Source organism: Pituophis catenifer, unplaced genomic scaffold (genome assembly GCF_029215685.1).
Source record: "Pituophis catenifer annectens isolate HBS135680 unplaced genomic scaffold, rPitCat1.0.hap2 SCAF_3, whole genome shotgun sequence".
NCBI classification, from domain to species: domain Eukaryota; kingdom Metazoa; phylum Chordata; class Lepidosauria; order Squamata; family Colubridae; genus Pituophis; species Pituophis catenifer.
The window spans coordinates 201,687,385-201,702,263 of record NW_027256883.1 but is presented as its reverse complement, the minus strand read 5'-3'; the positions used below and the strand labels follow the sequence as shown (position 1 = coordinate 201,702,263).

General features: G+C 36.2%; 1 protein-coding gene across 1 annotated transcript in view; it reads left to right on the top strand.

Moving 5' to 3' along the window:
• LOC139315454 (piezo-type mechanosensitive ion channel component 2-like) overlaps nt 1-14,879 on the top strand; it is a 74,160-nt gene that overhangs the window by 53,860 nt on the left and 5,421 nt on the right. Inside the window, exons 41-45 of the mRNA XM_070941768.1 lie at nt 318-529; nt 2,214-2,372; nt 4,207-4,354; nt 7,681-7,866; nt 8,481-8,573. Of these exons, the coding sequence (XP_070797869.1) occupies nt 318-529; nt 2,214-2,372; nt 4,207-4,354; nt 7,681-7,866; nt 8,481-8,573 (798 nt within the window). The remainder of the gene's footprint in view (nt 1-317; nt 530-2,213; nt 2,373-4,206; nt 4,355-7,680; nt 7,867-8,480; nt 8,574-14,879) is intronic.

Here is a 14,879-nt window from a genome sequence, read left to right as displayed (position 1 = left end):
GCAAAAGAAATCGAAGTTCAGAAAAAAGAGGAAATTTAACTTAATGTAGTTTTATTTGGCATTATTATTATGTTTGGTCATATATATGTTTAGCTAAATGTTTAGACTCAATTTGGGATTTTTATCCACCAATGGAGTACTTGCCAAGGGCCTGATAGGCAGAGATTGTTATTGATGTTAAGGGTTTTTAGCAGTGCCGATGGTATTCAAGTGGTCTTTCACACGTTTTAGGATTCGAAGTTATCTATTGCTATCAATACTGTCTTTTTCTTTCTTTTCTCATGGTGTTATTATTAATTTTTTCTAACATATTTCAGAGGCATTCAGACAGTGATATCACAGAATCCCTTTTGGAAGATGAAGTTCCTGTACCTTGGCTTATGATACTCTTGATACAGTTTGGCACCATGATAATTGATAGGGTACTCTACCTAAGAAAGAACATGTTTGGGAAGTGTGTTTTCCAAATGATCTTGGTCTTTGGCATTCATATTTGGATGTGTTTCATTTTGCCACAAGTAACACAAAGGTATGGCAACATCCAGGAAGGAACTGGGAGTTGCTTCCTGAAAAGTTCTTTTGGGGCTCAATTCAAAAAGGAGATATATATTCAGTGGGTGGAATGGCCTTTATTATGTGTCTTTTCTATGTGCTTCGAGGTATTACTTCAAGTCGTCAAGGATAACCAAGTCATCTCAGGTTGAGTACCATATTTTGTGTTAATTTGATGTGGTGGGCTGTACAAAAAGTAACAGGTAGGTCCAGGAAAAAGACCTTTACAAAGCTGAATTATAATGAAAGTGTTCTTTACATGAAACTTAAATTAACAGATGTAATGGATTCAAATTAATAAGAAATGAAAAAAATACCAAAAAGATGCTACCAAATTTCAGAAGCAATGAAAGAAGGAATTCTGGAGATTACTCAAAATTATTTAGGTACTGTACATGGCCTATGGTTTACCTAGATCTGTTCTAGAGCCATGTTGGTGGTTGCACCCACATTGTGGAATGTTCCTTCAGTCATTGTTGAGTGTAATTGGGCTTTTCATAATTTATTGCTTTCATTATGATTTTAAAGATTGTTTGAAGTATGTATTGTTCTTTAGAGTGAGAGTGTTAAATACTATTTTAGTTAATGATGATTCTGTTTAGTGTCTTTAGTTGCGTTCAGGCGTAAAGTATAAATATTATTGCATTTGAAATGAAAAAAAAAGTCAGGAGAGTTTTAGTAGTATATAGGTAACTAGTAAGATTACTTTCCAAGTGTGTATTTAATAAGTTTCTCCTTCTACCACATTAAAATAATGCAAATTGGTGAAAATGTTTGTGACCTTTGGGGGATGCACCTAAAATTTTTATAGCCATGTATACATGGAACTTGAGTTTATGCTACTTGTGCTGCAGAAAGTATATCCAGATCCAAGCAGTAGAACTAAATATTTGTACTTGGGGATTGTTACGTTTGTTTGTTTGTTTGTTTATTGTGCATGCTTACATTAGTATATCCATGAACAATTCTCCAGGAGGAAAAAAGCCTTATATTCATAACCATTCTAATGCTTCATAGAATCTGCCCTCAATTCATTCATTAACTGGTGAATATAAGGTACATAATTATCTGCATGTAGTTCATGTCCCTAATAAAACTGTAACCATTTACTTTATATAGCCTTCAGTTGTTATTAAGGGAATAAGGAGGATTTAATTCTTCTCCTGTTTCTCTCTTCTGTGCATCCATAACTGGTCTGCAGGGTATGTATCTATCAAAATTTGCAAGATGGGAAGCACACTGTGGCAATAGTAGCCCTGCCCTCTTGGTCCATGCATTTATTTAACTGACATGTACAAAAGTGGCAGAGCTTCATTGTGATGCTGTGCCTGCCATTCTGCAGATTTTGAACTCTTCCCCTATGAATACATAATGCAACTCTTGTGTAATTAATGACAATTCTGCCTGTTCCCTTCACAAGGCTGTACAAATAGATGCATTAAGTAGACCCATGGACCAAGAGGGCAGGGCTACTATTGCCACAGTGTGCTTGCCATCTTGCAAATTTTGATAGATACATACCCTGCAGACCAGTTATGGATGTACAGAAGAGAGAAAAGAGGAGAAGAATTATTGAGTAACAGCCAAGAACTAAGAAAATTTTATGGTATATGTAGTTAGAAAAAGTGGGAGATCAGAATGATTTTTCTGTTCCTTCACAGGAGATTTAACAGGAATAGATTGGCTCAGCTGTGGTATTTGGTCAAGTGCATTTCTTTTGGTTTGTCCACATATCAGATCAAATGTGGCTACCCAAATCGGACCATGGGCCACTTTTTAACCAAGAATTACAACAATATAAACCTCTACTTTTTCCAAGGGTAAGTAGTAATTTCATGACAGGATATAAACATGTGCATACCTAGAAGAAGGTGGCCGAAGGGAGATTTGAACTAACTGGTAGGTTTTGGACTCTCATACTAATAAAATAACTTCAGCAGCAAAAAAAATCTTCTTTGGTCCAAACTATTCTACTGATATAGATTGTGAGAAGGGAAAGTGACCTCTATTCTACAACTCCAAACAATTTTCTAAGCAATATTCTAAACAATATGACCTAAAGGTTAAAATGTGGGACTAAGGCTGGAAGACCTAGTCCTCCCTCAGGCACAGAAATTCACTAGGTAACTTTCGATCACTTTTTCTTTCCAGCCCAACTACCAGTATAATGTAGTTGTTACAGTACTAAATGAGGAATTAGAAGACCCAAGTTCTAGTCCACCTTCAGTTAAGGCAGGCACTGGTTGCCATTAGGTTGATACCTCTTTCTTTCAACCAAACTTACTTCCTAGATTTAGAGGGTTTGTGTGTGTGTGGGGGGGCAATTAGAGGAAAAAATGCTAAACATGCCTCTTTGAGCATCTGGAGTTCACAATATGAAAAAAGATGCTGAAGAGCTGGAAAGAGTGCAGAGAAGAATACAAAGATAGAAAGAAGCTTGAGGGCTAAATCTTCTGAAGATTGATTAAAGGAACTTAGTATGATTAGCTTAAAGAAGAGAAAGATCAGGGAAGACATGGAAGCAGTCTTCAGATGCATGAAGGAATATCAGAAGGTCTGGATTTATTTCTCCAGAGCATCTAAGGACAAGACAAAACTGGCAAGGGAAACTTAAAAAAGAGGGATCCAAATGTTAAACAGTACCTATTATAAGTGTGCTTTCGAAAGCACGTAAAAAATGCAAGTAGAAAAATAGAGACCACCTTTGGTGGGAAGGTAACAGCATTCCATGCACCTTTGGCATTTAGTCATGTCGACCACATGATCATAGAGTCATCTCCAGACAGTGCTGGCTCTTCGGCTTTGAAACAGAGATGAGTACCGCCCCCTAGAGTCGGGAACGACTAGCACATATGTGCGAGGGGAACTTTTACTTTTTATTGTAACTGTTCCATCATTGGAGATTTTCAGGAAAAAAGATTGGATAGGCATTTGCTCAGGATAGATGTACTGGGCTTGATTTACTGAATATGATTTATGGAGGGAAATGGTAGACCTATGTTCAAAGTTTTACCAGCCCTTAAGTAGAATGATAATCAGAACTTTGTGGCTCCCAGACAATGGAATCAAGAAACAGTCCTCACTATCTTCAATTTCCTTTTTCATATAGTGATAAAAATCACTTAGTTTTGACAATTTGAATAGATTTTTTAATAAACAGCCATAAATAAAATTATGATTATAATTTTTTTATGAGTCAAGTTTAAGTCATAAATGGAAATCTATGATTGACTAGTCTTAAAATCAATCAATTAGTCAATCAATAATATATGATTTTTTTTGTTGCCTCTATGCCACTTGCAAAAAGTACAATTTATCATTTTCATTTTGTCTTAAGATTTTGTACCTGAAAACATAGGGAAGCTCCAGTGTTAGCAGCATTGATTTAGTTGCAGAACATTTCTGCAGTGTAAATTTAAAATGAGTGCAGATGTTTTGATTTGTTATTCTTTGAAAGAAGAATTACAGATATCTGTATCAGGATATTATTGGTATCCAAATTAAAGAGTGATAGTTCTCTGTAGAATTTTCTTTAGAGGAAAGCCTTTGAATAAACTCCTAAAAATTAATTTATCAAATGTTTATGTTTGAAATGTTTATTACAAAATGCTAATCACCAATATCAATTTGCCTTTTTTATTCTCTCATGGATAGATTCCGCATAATACCTTTCTTGGTTGAGCTAAAGGCTGCCGTGGACTGGGTCTGGACTGATTCTACACTCAGCCTCTCCAGTTGGAACTCCCTAGAGAATATTTATGCAAAGATTTTCATTATAAAATGTCAGAGAGAGTGTGAAAAAGTGAGTGATTTTTTTTTCCTGGATCTTGCTAATTCTCTTAATGCAGGTGACACAGGATAAACTTGCTGGAAACTCTGGAAATTGTAGTGTAAAACTTCTAAATGTGGCAGGTTGAATGGGCGGGGGAGTCTGGGATGATCTAGTCGATCTCTGAAATGGTTCATTTTTATTAGCCATATTACAATAAACATTGTATTTAAGATTTCCAACTTCTGTGATGATCATCTTTTTGCTCATATCTGAATATTCACAAATGGAAATATGGCCACAACATGTAGTTTTTGGAAACACTGATATGAAAACACTGGGATCATTGTATGTTTGTCAGATAAATCATAAAGGGATTTTGAAATATTTGGTACTGGGAAAATTGTATTATACCTAAAAATATGCTTTCCTTGGCCGCTGCTTGATGCATATCATTAACATGGATGCATGGATATATTTTTCAGTTATGTAGATGTCCTGGATGCTGTTTTTTCTGTGTAAGAAAAAAAAAATACAGTCAACTGCCTTAAAAAATCGTATCAGAATCCTTCTGGATCAGACCCTAAACCCATCTAGCCCAGTGTTGTTATGAGCAGTACTTAAATTAATAAATCTGTGTTCAACTAGATAATTGGAGAAACTGGACCAGAAGGCAAGAGCTCCCTTTTACTGGAGTTTCTTAGCAGTCAGTACTAAGGCCCATTGCTCATAATTCAGAAGGCAGAAATCTCAGTAACCACTGTTATCCTCATCTTCCATAAACCTTTCCAGTCCCCTTTTAAAATTATTCAAATTATATGCCACTTTCCACAATTCACTTAGGTCCTGAATCTCCATGCCTTGTTATTTGAGAGGGAGAAGGGAAAGGGAGAAGGGAGAAAAACATTCAGTCATGCATTACCTTGGAATATTACCTACTACCAACAGTGTAGCTTTGATCACCAGAGTTTAGGAAATAGAATAGAGGTTCCATAAACCTCTCCAGTCCCCTTTTAAAATTATTCAAATTATATGCCACTTTCCACAATTCACTTAGGTCTTGAATCTCCATGCCTTGTTATTTGAGAGGGAGAAGGGAAAGGGAGAAGGGAGAAAAACATTCAGTCATGCATTACCTTGGAATATTACCTACTACCAACAGTGTAGCTTTGATCACCAGAGTTTAGGAAATAGAATTCAGAACATGCTCTGTTGCTAGTGTTGATCAAAATTAGCAATGCTGAAGCACTTGTGTAGAATTTAAGGTTACTGCTCCTGGTTCTGGCTTCAGATTCTTATACTGTATAAATTTATTTATTATTTATTTATTTATTTTGTCGCATTTCTATGCCGCCCAACTCCCAAGGGACTCTGGGCGGCTTACAACAGAGAATAAAACAATGCAAAAATATCCCATACAAAAGTTAAAAGAAGACATTAAAACATTAAAACGTTAAAACACATACACTCCAATTTGTGGCTGGGTCTCACAAGATCACTATAACGAGATCAACGGCCCCAGGCCTGCCGGAAGAGCCAGGTCTTCACTGCTTTCCGGAAGGCCAATAGGGTGGGGGCGGTCCAGACTTCAGGAGGTAATTGGTTCCAGAGAGCCGGGGCAGCCACAGAGAAGGCCCTCCCCCATGGGCCTGCCAGCCGACATTGTTTAGCTGATGGGACCCGGAGGAGACCGACTCTGTGGGATCTTACCGGTTGCTGGGAGCTATGTGGTAGAAGGTGGTCTCGAAGATAGCCTGGTCCTGAGCCATGTAGGGCTTTAAAGGTAATAACCAACACCTTGAATTGTGCCCGGAGACCGATAGGGAGTCAGTGCAGCTCGTGGAGAATTGGTGTAATGTGAGTATATCTAGGTGCACCCACTATAACTCGCGCGGCTGCATTCTGGACCAACTCTAGTCTCCAAACACTTTTCAAGAGTAGCCCCATGTAGAGCGTGTTGCAATAGTCCAACCGTGAGGTGACAAGGGCATGAGTGACTGTGAGGAGAGCCTCCTGATCCAAGTAGGGTCGCAATTGGTGCATCAGACGAACCTGTGCAAAGGTCCCCCTAGCTACAGCTGTCAGATGTTGTTCCAATCTCAGCTGTGAGTCTAGAAGGACACCCAAATTGCGAGCCTGTTCTGAGGGAGGCACTTTCTCTCCCCCAGAACCAAGGATGGACAATCGACATAGTCTTTAGGGGGCAATACCCAGAGCCATTTGGTCTTGTCTAGGTTAAGTCTGAGCCTGTTGACTCCCATCCAGATCGTCACAGCCTCCAGGCACCGGCACATCACATCTACCACCTCACTGAACTGACGAGGGGTGGAGATATACAGCTGGGTATCATCAGCATATTGCTAATATCCCACCCCGTGTCATCGGATGATTTCACACAGTGGTTTCATGTAGATGTTAAATAGGAGGGGAGAGAGGACCGAGCCCTGAAGCACCCCACAGACGAGGGGCCTAGGGGACGACCTCTGTCCTCCTACCAGCACCGACTGTGATCGACAAGAGAGATAGGAGGTGAACCACTGCAACATGGTGCCTCCCACTCCCAGCTCTCTTAGTCGCCCCAGGATACCATGGTCAATGGTATCGAAAGCTGCTGAGAGGTCAAGTAGCACCAAGATAGAGGAATGACCCCTGTCTCGGGCTCGCCAGAAATCATCCATCAGCGTGACCAAGGCAGTTTCCGTGCTGTAGCCAGATCTGAAGCTGGGCTGAAAAGGGTCCAGATAATCCATTTCATCCAATGACTGCAGGAGCTGAAGTTCCATTACTTTGTCTACAACCTTTCCCACAAAGGGTAGGTTGGAGACTGGACGAAAGTTTTTTAATTCTGCTGGGTCCAGGAAAGGCTTCTTGAGGAGGGGCCTTACAACCGCTTCCTTTAATGGCTGCGGGAAGGACCCCTCCCTAGATTGGTTGTACTATTTACTTATTGAGCCATGGTGGCTCAGTAGTTAGAAAACAGTTTGCAGGCTAATTCTGCCCATTGCCAGGAGTTCGATCCTGACTAGGTCAAGGTTGACTCAGTGTTCCATCCTTTCAAGGTCAGTAAAATGATTGTTGGAGGCAATGTGCTGACTCTGTAAACCACTTAGAACAGATGTGTCAAAATCGCGTTGTCACAGCATCGTCACATGGACTTTTTCCTCCTTCGCTAAACCAGGCATGAGCGTGGCCAGTGCATGACACATCTGGCCCGCAGTCTGCGAGTTTGACAGCCCTGACTTAGAGAGTGCAGTAAATCACTATGAAGTGGTATATAAGTCTAATTGCTATTGCTATTATTTCAGTATGTATATGGAGTAACCAAACTTTTTGTCAATTAACTCCTCTTTCCCCTCCAGAAATATCCCCAACCTCCTGGGCAGAAGAAGAAACCAATTATGAAATATAGGATGGGTGGCATCACTATCTTCTTACTTGTCTTCATTGTATGGTTTCCACTTCTTCTTATGTCATTGAAATCTGTGGCAGGTATCACCAATCAGCCCCTGGATGTCTCTGTCAAAATTACCATCAGTGGTTATGAGGTAACAGAGAAGACAGTTGAGAAGATAATATTTAATCCTTTTACAAGTAGCTCCATTTCCATTGCTCAATTTAAATCAGTTAAAAGGAAAAGGGAGCTATGGATCTGTGGTTAAGCAGATCCTTGCCTGCAAAAGATTTTTATTTATTAAATTAATAAGGCCTCATTCAATCTTTGTTATCTCTATCAGAAAGAATTACACAGTTGGTAATGTGGAAGCTTTTTCTTCCTGATCAGAATAAATAAACTTTCTCCAATTTGCTGCTCTCCAAATTTGTGAGCCCAGCCTGGAAATTGTAATTCAACACATCTGAAAAGTTAAGGTTAAGAATGGGTGGATGACATAATGGTCAGCTGGAGACTTTAGATGTCTGATAGAAGCCATGATGACATTACATGTGTCATGATGTCATCATATAACATAAATTGTGTAATTTGGAAAATGATGCTGTGAAATTCTCTCCCCCCCTCAATGCATTGTTTGGAGATGCATCCAAAAAGCTGCATTGCTGTATTAACCCAGGGCTAATATAAGCCAACCTATGAGAGATAATATAGTGAGTTACATTTCTAGCACAGAAAAAAATTGTAATATAGTTTTTTCTTTTTTTCTAGTCCTTGTTCACTATGAGTGCTCAGCAACAAAATCTGGTTCCTTTCACTCATGCAGCTTATAATCAACTCACTGCTCAATATGCTCTCTATCCTGTAAGTATATATGCACCTTTGTATATACACAATATATGTACTTCTATATACATACACAAGGACACTCTCACAATGTGAACTGTAGGGATCATGTTTCCCCAGCATTTTTCTTCCAGTTGCCCCACAAAAACACATTACATGTTTCAAAGAAATTTATCTAATTTCTATGGTCACCCATCTCAATTAAGTGACTCTAGTTAGTTTACAGTTCTAAAACAATAAAGCATTTAATACCAATAAAACAATCCAAAACTAAATATATACAGCATATATTACAATGTATCCCCAAATTTCGTTTTGTTACTTCAATTTTGAGAAAAATACATTCTGCATCCCGTTTTACTGTTAATTTCGTATTATTCCTGGTCTTAATCCTGGCCCTAGAAACCAGTTCTTGCCCAAGGCATTGGTGAGTTCTGATTTAAATTCAGTTCAAACCCTAAAACAACAGAGTTATAGAAAAGAAGATGTAAGCAGATCAGTTCAACAAACTAAATCAACTCTCTTATGGAGTGTTGTCCATATTACAGCTTTAGAAGCAGGGACAATGTACATGTTATTATTAGTTACTGGGAACACAGTTCCCAACTTAAGTTATCTTCCCCTTTTCAGTTACCAGCTGCTTTTGTAATGAAAAGCAGGAGCTGTTGGCTGGAAGTTGATCTCTTCTCCTCCTTTGGATTCAGTGTAAAATTTGTTGGTTACCAGATGCCTGGAAGAAATTTCCCAGGTTGACTGCAGCCTATTTCTTTTCTCTTTTCTTTTTTAAATAGTTTTTATTAGGTATTTTACATTTTAAAATGAAAAACACAATAACAAAAGAAATACAAAAAGAAAAAAAAAAGAACATACACATACATCAAATGCTAAAATACAAAACTAACATTTATATACAATTTTACAACTTTCTGCATCAACATTTGTCTTTACGTTTAAATTCCATCTTCCTAATCCTCTTATTTTTATATGCCCATAATTAACATTTTTGTAAGCAGGATTGTTACATATATTTATATCCAGTGTATTAATTCAGTTTATATTCTGATTTCTTAATTTAATTTCTATTTTCTAACCAGGTATGTAACCTTTTCCACACTTTGTAATAGTCCGAGTCATCTCTTTCTTTGATCTCCATTGTTAATTTATCCATTTCGGTGCATTCGAGGATCTTTTTAATTATTATTTCTTCAGATGGTGTATTGGTCAGCTTCCACATTTGCGCTAAAGTAATTCTGGCCGCCGTTAGAATATGCAATGGAATATAGTACAGACTTTTTTCCATTTTTTATCAATTGTTCCTAGGAGGAACATTTCTGGTTTAAAATCCAACTTTTGGAATGTAATCTCTTCCAACCACCTTTTAATTTTGTGCCAAAATTTCCTCACACTAGGGCACATCCACTACATGTGGTAGTATGTCCCTAATTTGTGGCCACATCTCCAACATTTGGGTGATAGGTTAGGATGCATTTTTGCCAATCTCGCTGGTGCTAAATGCCATCTATAAAACATTTTATAGCTGTTTTCTTTATATAATACTGCCATAGTCAATTTATAATTTTTACCCCACAATTTTTCCCACTTTTCCAATTCTATATGTCCAAAATTCCTAGCCCAATTTATCATCGTTTCTTTTACTGTTTCTTCTTCCAATTTGTATCTTAATAGGCAGTTATAAAAATTTACAATCATTTTTCTCCCCTATCCTAATATTATTTTATCTAATTCCAATTGTTTCCTATTTATGCCAAATTGTTCCTTATCTTTTTTGAATCTTGTTTGGATTTGTAAATATGGCCACCATTCCAAATTTATTCCTTGTTTTTTCAGGCCTTGTACTGATTTTAATTCCCTAATAGATTTGTGTATCTCACCATTTTGTCTAGGTCTGTGGTATTTGGATGTATCATGGCTTCCATTGTAGACAACCAAACTGGGACCTTCATATAATGGTTCTTTTTAATTTTCTCCCATACTTTCAATAGTGCATCCCTTAACTTGTGTCATTGAAAATAAGTATGTGATTTGTGTTTCCTGTCCCAAAGAAAACCATGCCAACCAAGCTGGAGGTCATGGCCTTCTATCGTTAATATTTGCTTATTTTTAAGTTGTATCCAGTCTTTGAGCCATGTTAGGGATGTCGCTTGATAGTAGAGTTCTCATTCTGGTAAACCAAAATCTCCTTTTTTCCTACTTTTTTGCAATAATTTGAATTTGATACATGGTTTTTTTCTCCGACCATATAAATTTCAATGTCAATTTATTTAATTGTTCAAAGAATTTTTTCCCTAATTTTATTGGTACCGTTTGGAATAAATATAGTAATTTGGGCAATATGTTCATTTTTATCATTGAAATTCTGCCAATTAATGATATTGGTAATTTAGTCCAGTTTTCCAAATCTTTTTGTATTTGTAGTAGGAGTGTATCATAATTATCCCTCTTTATGGTGGTACACCTTTCTGTTAGCAAAATTCCTAAATATTTAATTTTATTTGTTCTCAAGATTCCCAGTTTCTCCTATAGTTCTTCACTCTGTCTGTTGCTTAAATTATTAGTCAATATTTTAGTTTTGTCTTTATTCATTTTAAATTCTGCTACTGTGCCAAATTGGTTTATTACTTGTAGTAAAATAGGTCCAGATTCTAAAGGTTCCTCAATAATAAATGCCAAATCATCTGCAAATGCTTGGACTTTATATTCTTATGACTTAATTTTTAATCCCTTTATTTCTGAATTATCTCTAATTTGAGACATTAATATCTCCACAGACAGAATGAATAACAGAGGAGACAGCGGGCAACCCTGTCTTACTTCTTTAGTTATCCCAAAGCTTTCTGTTTGTTCCCCATTATTATTTTTGCCTTCTGTGTAGTATATATGGCTCTAATCATTTCTATGAATTTTTCTCCAAAATCATTCTTATTAATCAATTAATCATAAAGTCCCAGTTTAAGTTGTCAAAAGCTTTTTGCACATCCAAAAATATCACAGCTACCTGTTTTTCAGGGTGAGCTTCATAATATTCTAAAGCATTGATGATAATTCTTACATTATTTTTTATATATCTGTTGGGTAGGAATCCATTTTGGTCCGAATGTATAATTTCGTTCAGTATGTTTTTAATTCTATCTGCTATTATTGCTATAAATATTTTATAGTCAGCATTTAGCAATGAGATTGGCCGGTAATTCTGGATCTTCTGTTGTTCACTATTGTTTTTGGGGATGAGAGTTATTAAAGATTCTCTTCAGGATTCTGGTATCTTGGCCCTTTCCAGTACTTCATTAAATGTTTCTAATAACAATTGTTCTAATGATTCTTGAAATGTTTTGTAAAATTCAGCGGGGATTCCATCTGGGCCTGGAATCTTATTATTTTTTTGTTTTTGAATTGTTCTTTGTATCTCCAGTTTCGTTATTTCCTCATTTAATACCTCTTTTGTTAACTCTGATAATCTGGGAAGATTCCTTTGAATATCTTTCTCTTCTATTTTTTCTAAACTATACAATGTTTGAAAGTAATTTATTGCTATGTTTTTCTTTTTTTCTTCCTGGAGGTGCACCATCCCATCCTCATCGTCTAATTGTTTAATTTCTTTTCCCTTTCTTTTTTTAATTTATACGCCAACCATCTTCCGGGTTTGTTGGCATTTTCAAAGTAATTTTGTTTAGCTGCTCTAATTTTTTGTGCTACTTCTTGGTTTATTAGTTGTAATTTGTGTTTAATTAGCTCTTTTTCTACTTAAATTTCTTGGTTTTGGGGTTCTTTCTGTAATTTAGATTCTACTTTTGCTAATTTTCCTTGGAGCTCTGTAAATTGTTTCTTTTTGATTCTATTTTTCCTTATTGTGGATACTATCGATAGATCTCTTATATAGGCTTTCGTTGTGTCCCATAAATTTTGATCTTTTCATTCCAATTTTCTTTTAGAAACAGGTCTTATTCTTTTTTTTGTATATTGAATAAAATTCTTCTCTTTCACTATCCTTTGATTCATAGTCCATCTTCCTCTCCTCCTAACTTCTCCTTTCCAGCTGCTTTTTAATGGGTTGTGGTCTGCCCAGGAATTAGTTTCTATTTCTATTTTCACAATATCTTTCCCTGTTTCTAGATCCATCCAAGCCATATCAATCCTAGACCATGATTTTTGAGGATTTGAGAAGAAGGTATATTGGTTTTTTTGAGGGTTAATTTCTCTCCATATACCTTTTAAGTTAAATTCCTGGGCCAATTCAAAGAATGCAGATGGTAATATTTTCCTTTCATGATTTTTCTTTTTTCCGGTTCTATAATCTTTCTTTGGGTCTACCACCACGTTAAAGTAGCCTACTATGCATACTTTATCCATCTCTAATTCTATTAATTTTTTGTGTAATTCTCTCTGATGTATGTTAGGTGCAAAAATGACTACAATTAATATTCTTTTTTGTTTTATTGTTACTTCAATCATTAGTGTCCTTCCCTCATTATCTGCATTAATTTGTTTAACCTTTCCTTTATATAAACTGCTATCCCTCTTTTTTTTTGTTTCTGCCAATGCTATGAATAATTTTCCTATTTTAGGGGCTTTCAAAAAACTGCTTTTTCCTTTTGGGATGTGCACTTCTTGTAGGCATACTATTTCCATATTCATTTTTTGGAGTTTAGTGATTATTTGTCTTGGCTTTATCGGTGCATTCAATCCATTTATGTTAATTGATATTAAATTCACCTCCTCTTCCATTAAATTTACTTATTTGTTCTTCCTGCTTCCTTTTTTTGTGTTGCCTCCCTTTGCTGTCTTGTTCCTACCCTCTCTCTGTACTGATTTCTAGTCTCTAACTGCTCTCTCGACCCTCGGTTTGATTCGTTTTTTTCTTGGCTCTTTGATTCTAGTTCCTCTCTACTATCTAGTTCTTCCCCAAAATTTTGTTCAAAAAATTCCTGAGCCTTTTCTACCGTATCTATTCTAATTTTTTTGTCTTCCCAGATTATCAGCATGTCTTCTGGTATTAACCATCAGAATATGATTCTATGGTTAATTAGTTTGGCAGAGAGGAATTGATAATTTCTCTGTTGATCACGAATTCTTTTGGGTAACTGCTTTAGTGTTATGATTTCTTTCCCTTTATACATCAATTTATCTTCTCTTGTCTTTCTGTAAATTTCATCATGAATTGATTTCTTTGTGAACCTAATATGAATTTCACATGATAGTCTGTGTCGTTTTGTATAATTTGTATAGATTCGATATACCTCATCAATACTGTTCCCTAATTCCTGTCTATCTATATGCAGGGGCTCTGCTAGTAATTCCACCATGAGTTTATGTAGGTCCTCCTCTCTATTTTCTACCACATTTTGAAATCTTAAGTAATGGGAGAATCTCTCTAGCTCAAGATGTAATACTGTCTCTTCCAACTCCTTTCTCTCCATTGCCCATCTCTCTTCCACAGCTTCTAGTTTCTTTTCGGTTCTTTCTACTTTGGCCTCTACTATTTTAATTTTTTTGTTCATTATTTGCTATTGATTCCTGAATCTTTTCCATTCTGTCATCCAATTTCCTTATGTCTCCCTTCACCTCACACATATCCCCTTTCAGTTCTCCATGGTTGTTATTCATCGTTTCTTGCATTTTCATCTTGACCTCTTGAATCATGTTCAGAGAGGTCTGCATGTTTTGTACGGCTGCTGGTGTTCCTAATTTTTCAGTAGATTGCATATCTGTTATTAATTTCTGCCCTGCAGGTGAAGCCGTCTTTTTTACTGTTTTTGTGACAATAGCTCTATTTGACATTTTAATTTTTTTGAGAGAGACTATTCCACAACACTGTATGTTTCTAAGATATTACTCCAGACTATATCTATACCACTTTCTATCTCTGTTCTTCCTGAACTTAAATCAATATATAATACAAAATTTTCTGTAGTCTCAGTTCACAGTTAATTTCAAGTCAATAATACCAAAGGAGGAGTGAATATATTTTCTATTGTTAGAATAGTTAAATTATTAAGCAATGTCTAAAAAAAAAAGGAAAGAAAAGATAAGGAAACAAGGAGAATCAACCAATAATTAAAGAATAGAGGTAAATCACATTAACTAAAAGATTATACGACTATATCTAGTTTTATTTATATTAAATCTTAACTATCAAGTTTCAGGGTTGTATTAAATATTAAATATTCAGTATAAAATACAAATCTCATAAAAGATGTATTAAGATTCCATTACCAGTCAATATGCTTAATTTATTTAATATCTCCAATCACTGGATCTTCCTCCAATGTTGCGGGACCGCCTTCTGCCACCAATAGCCTCCCACCG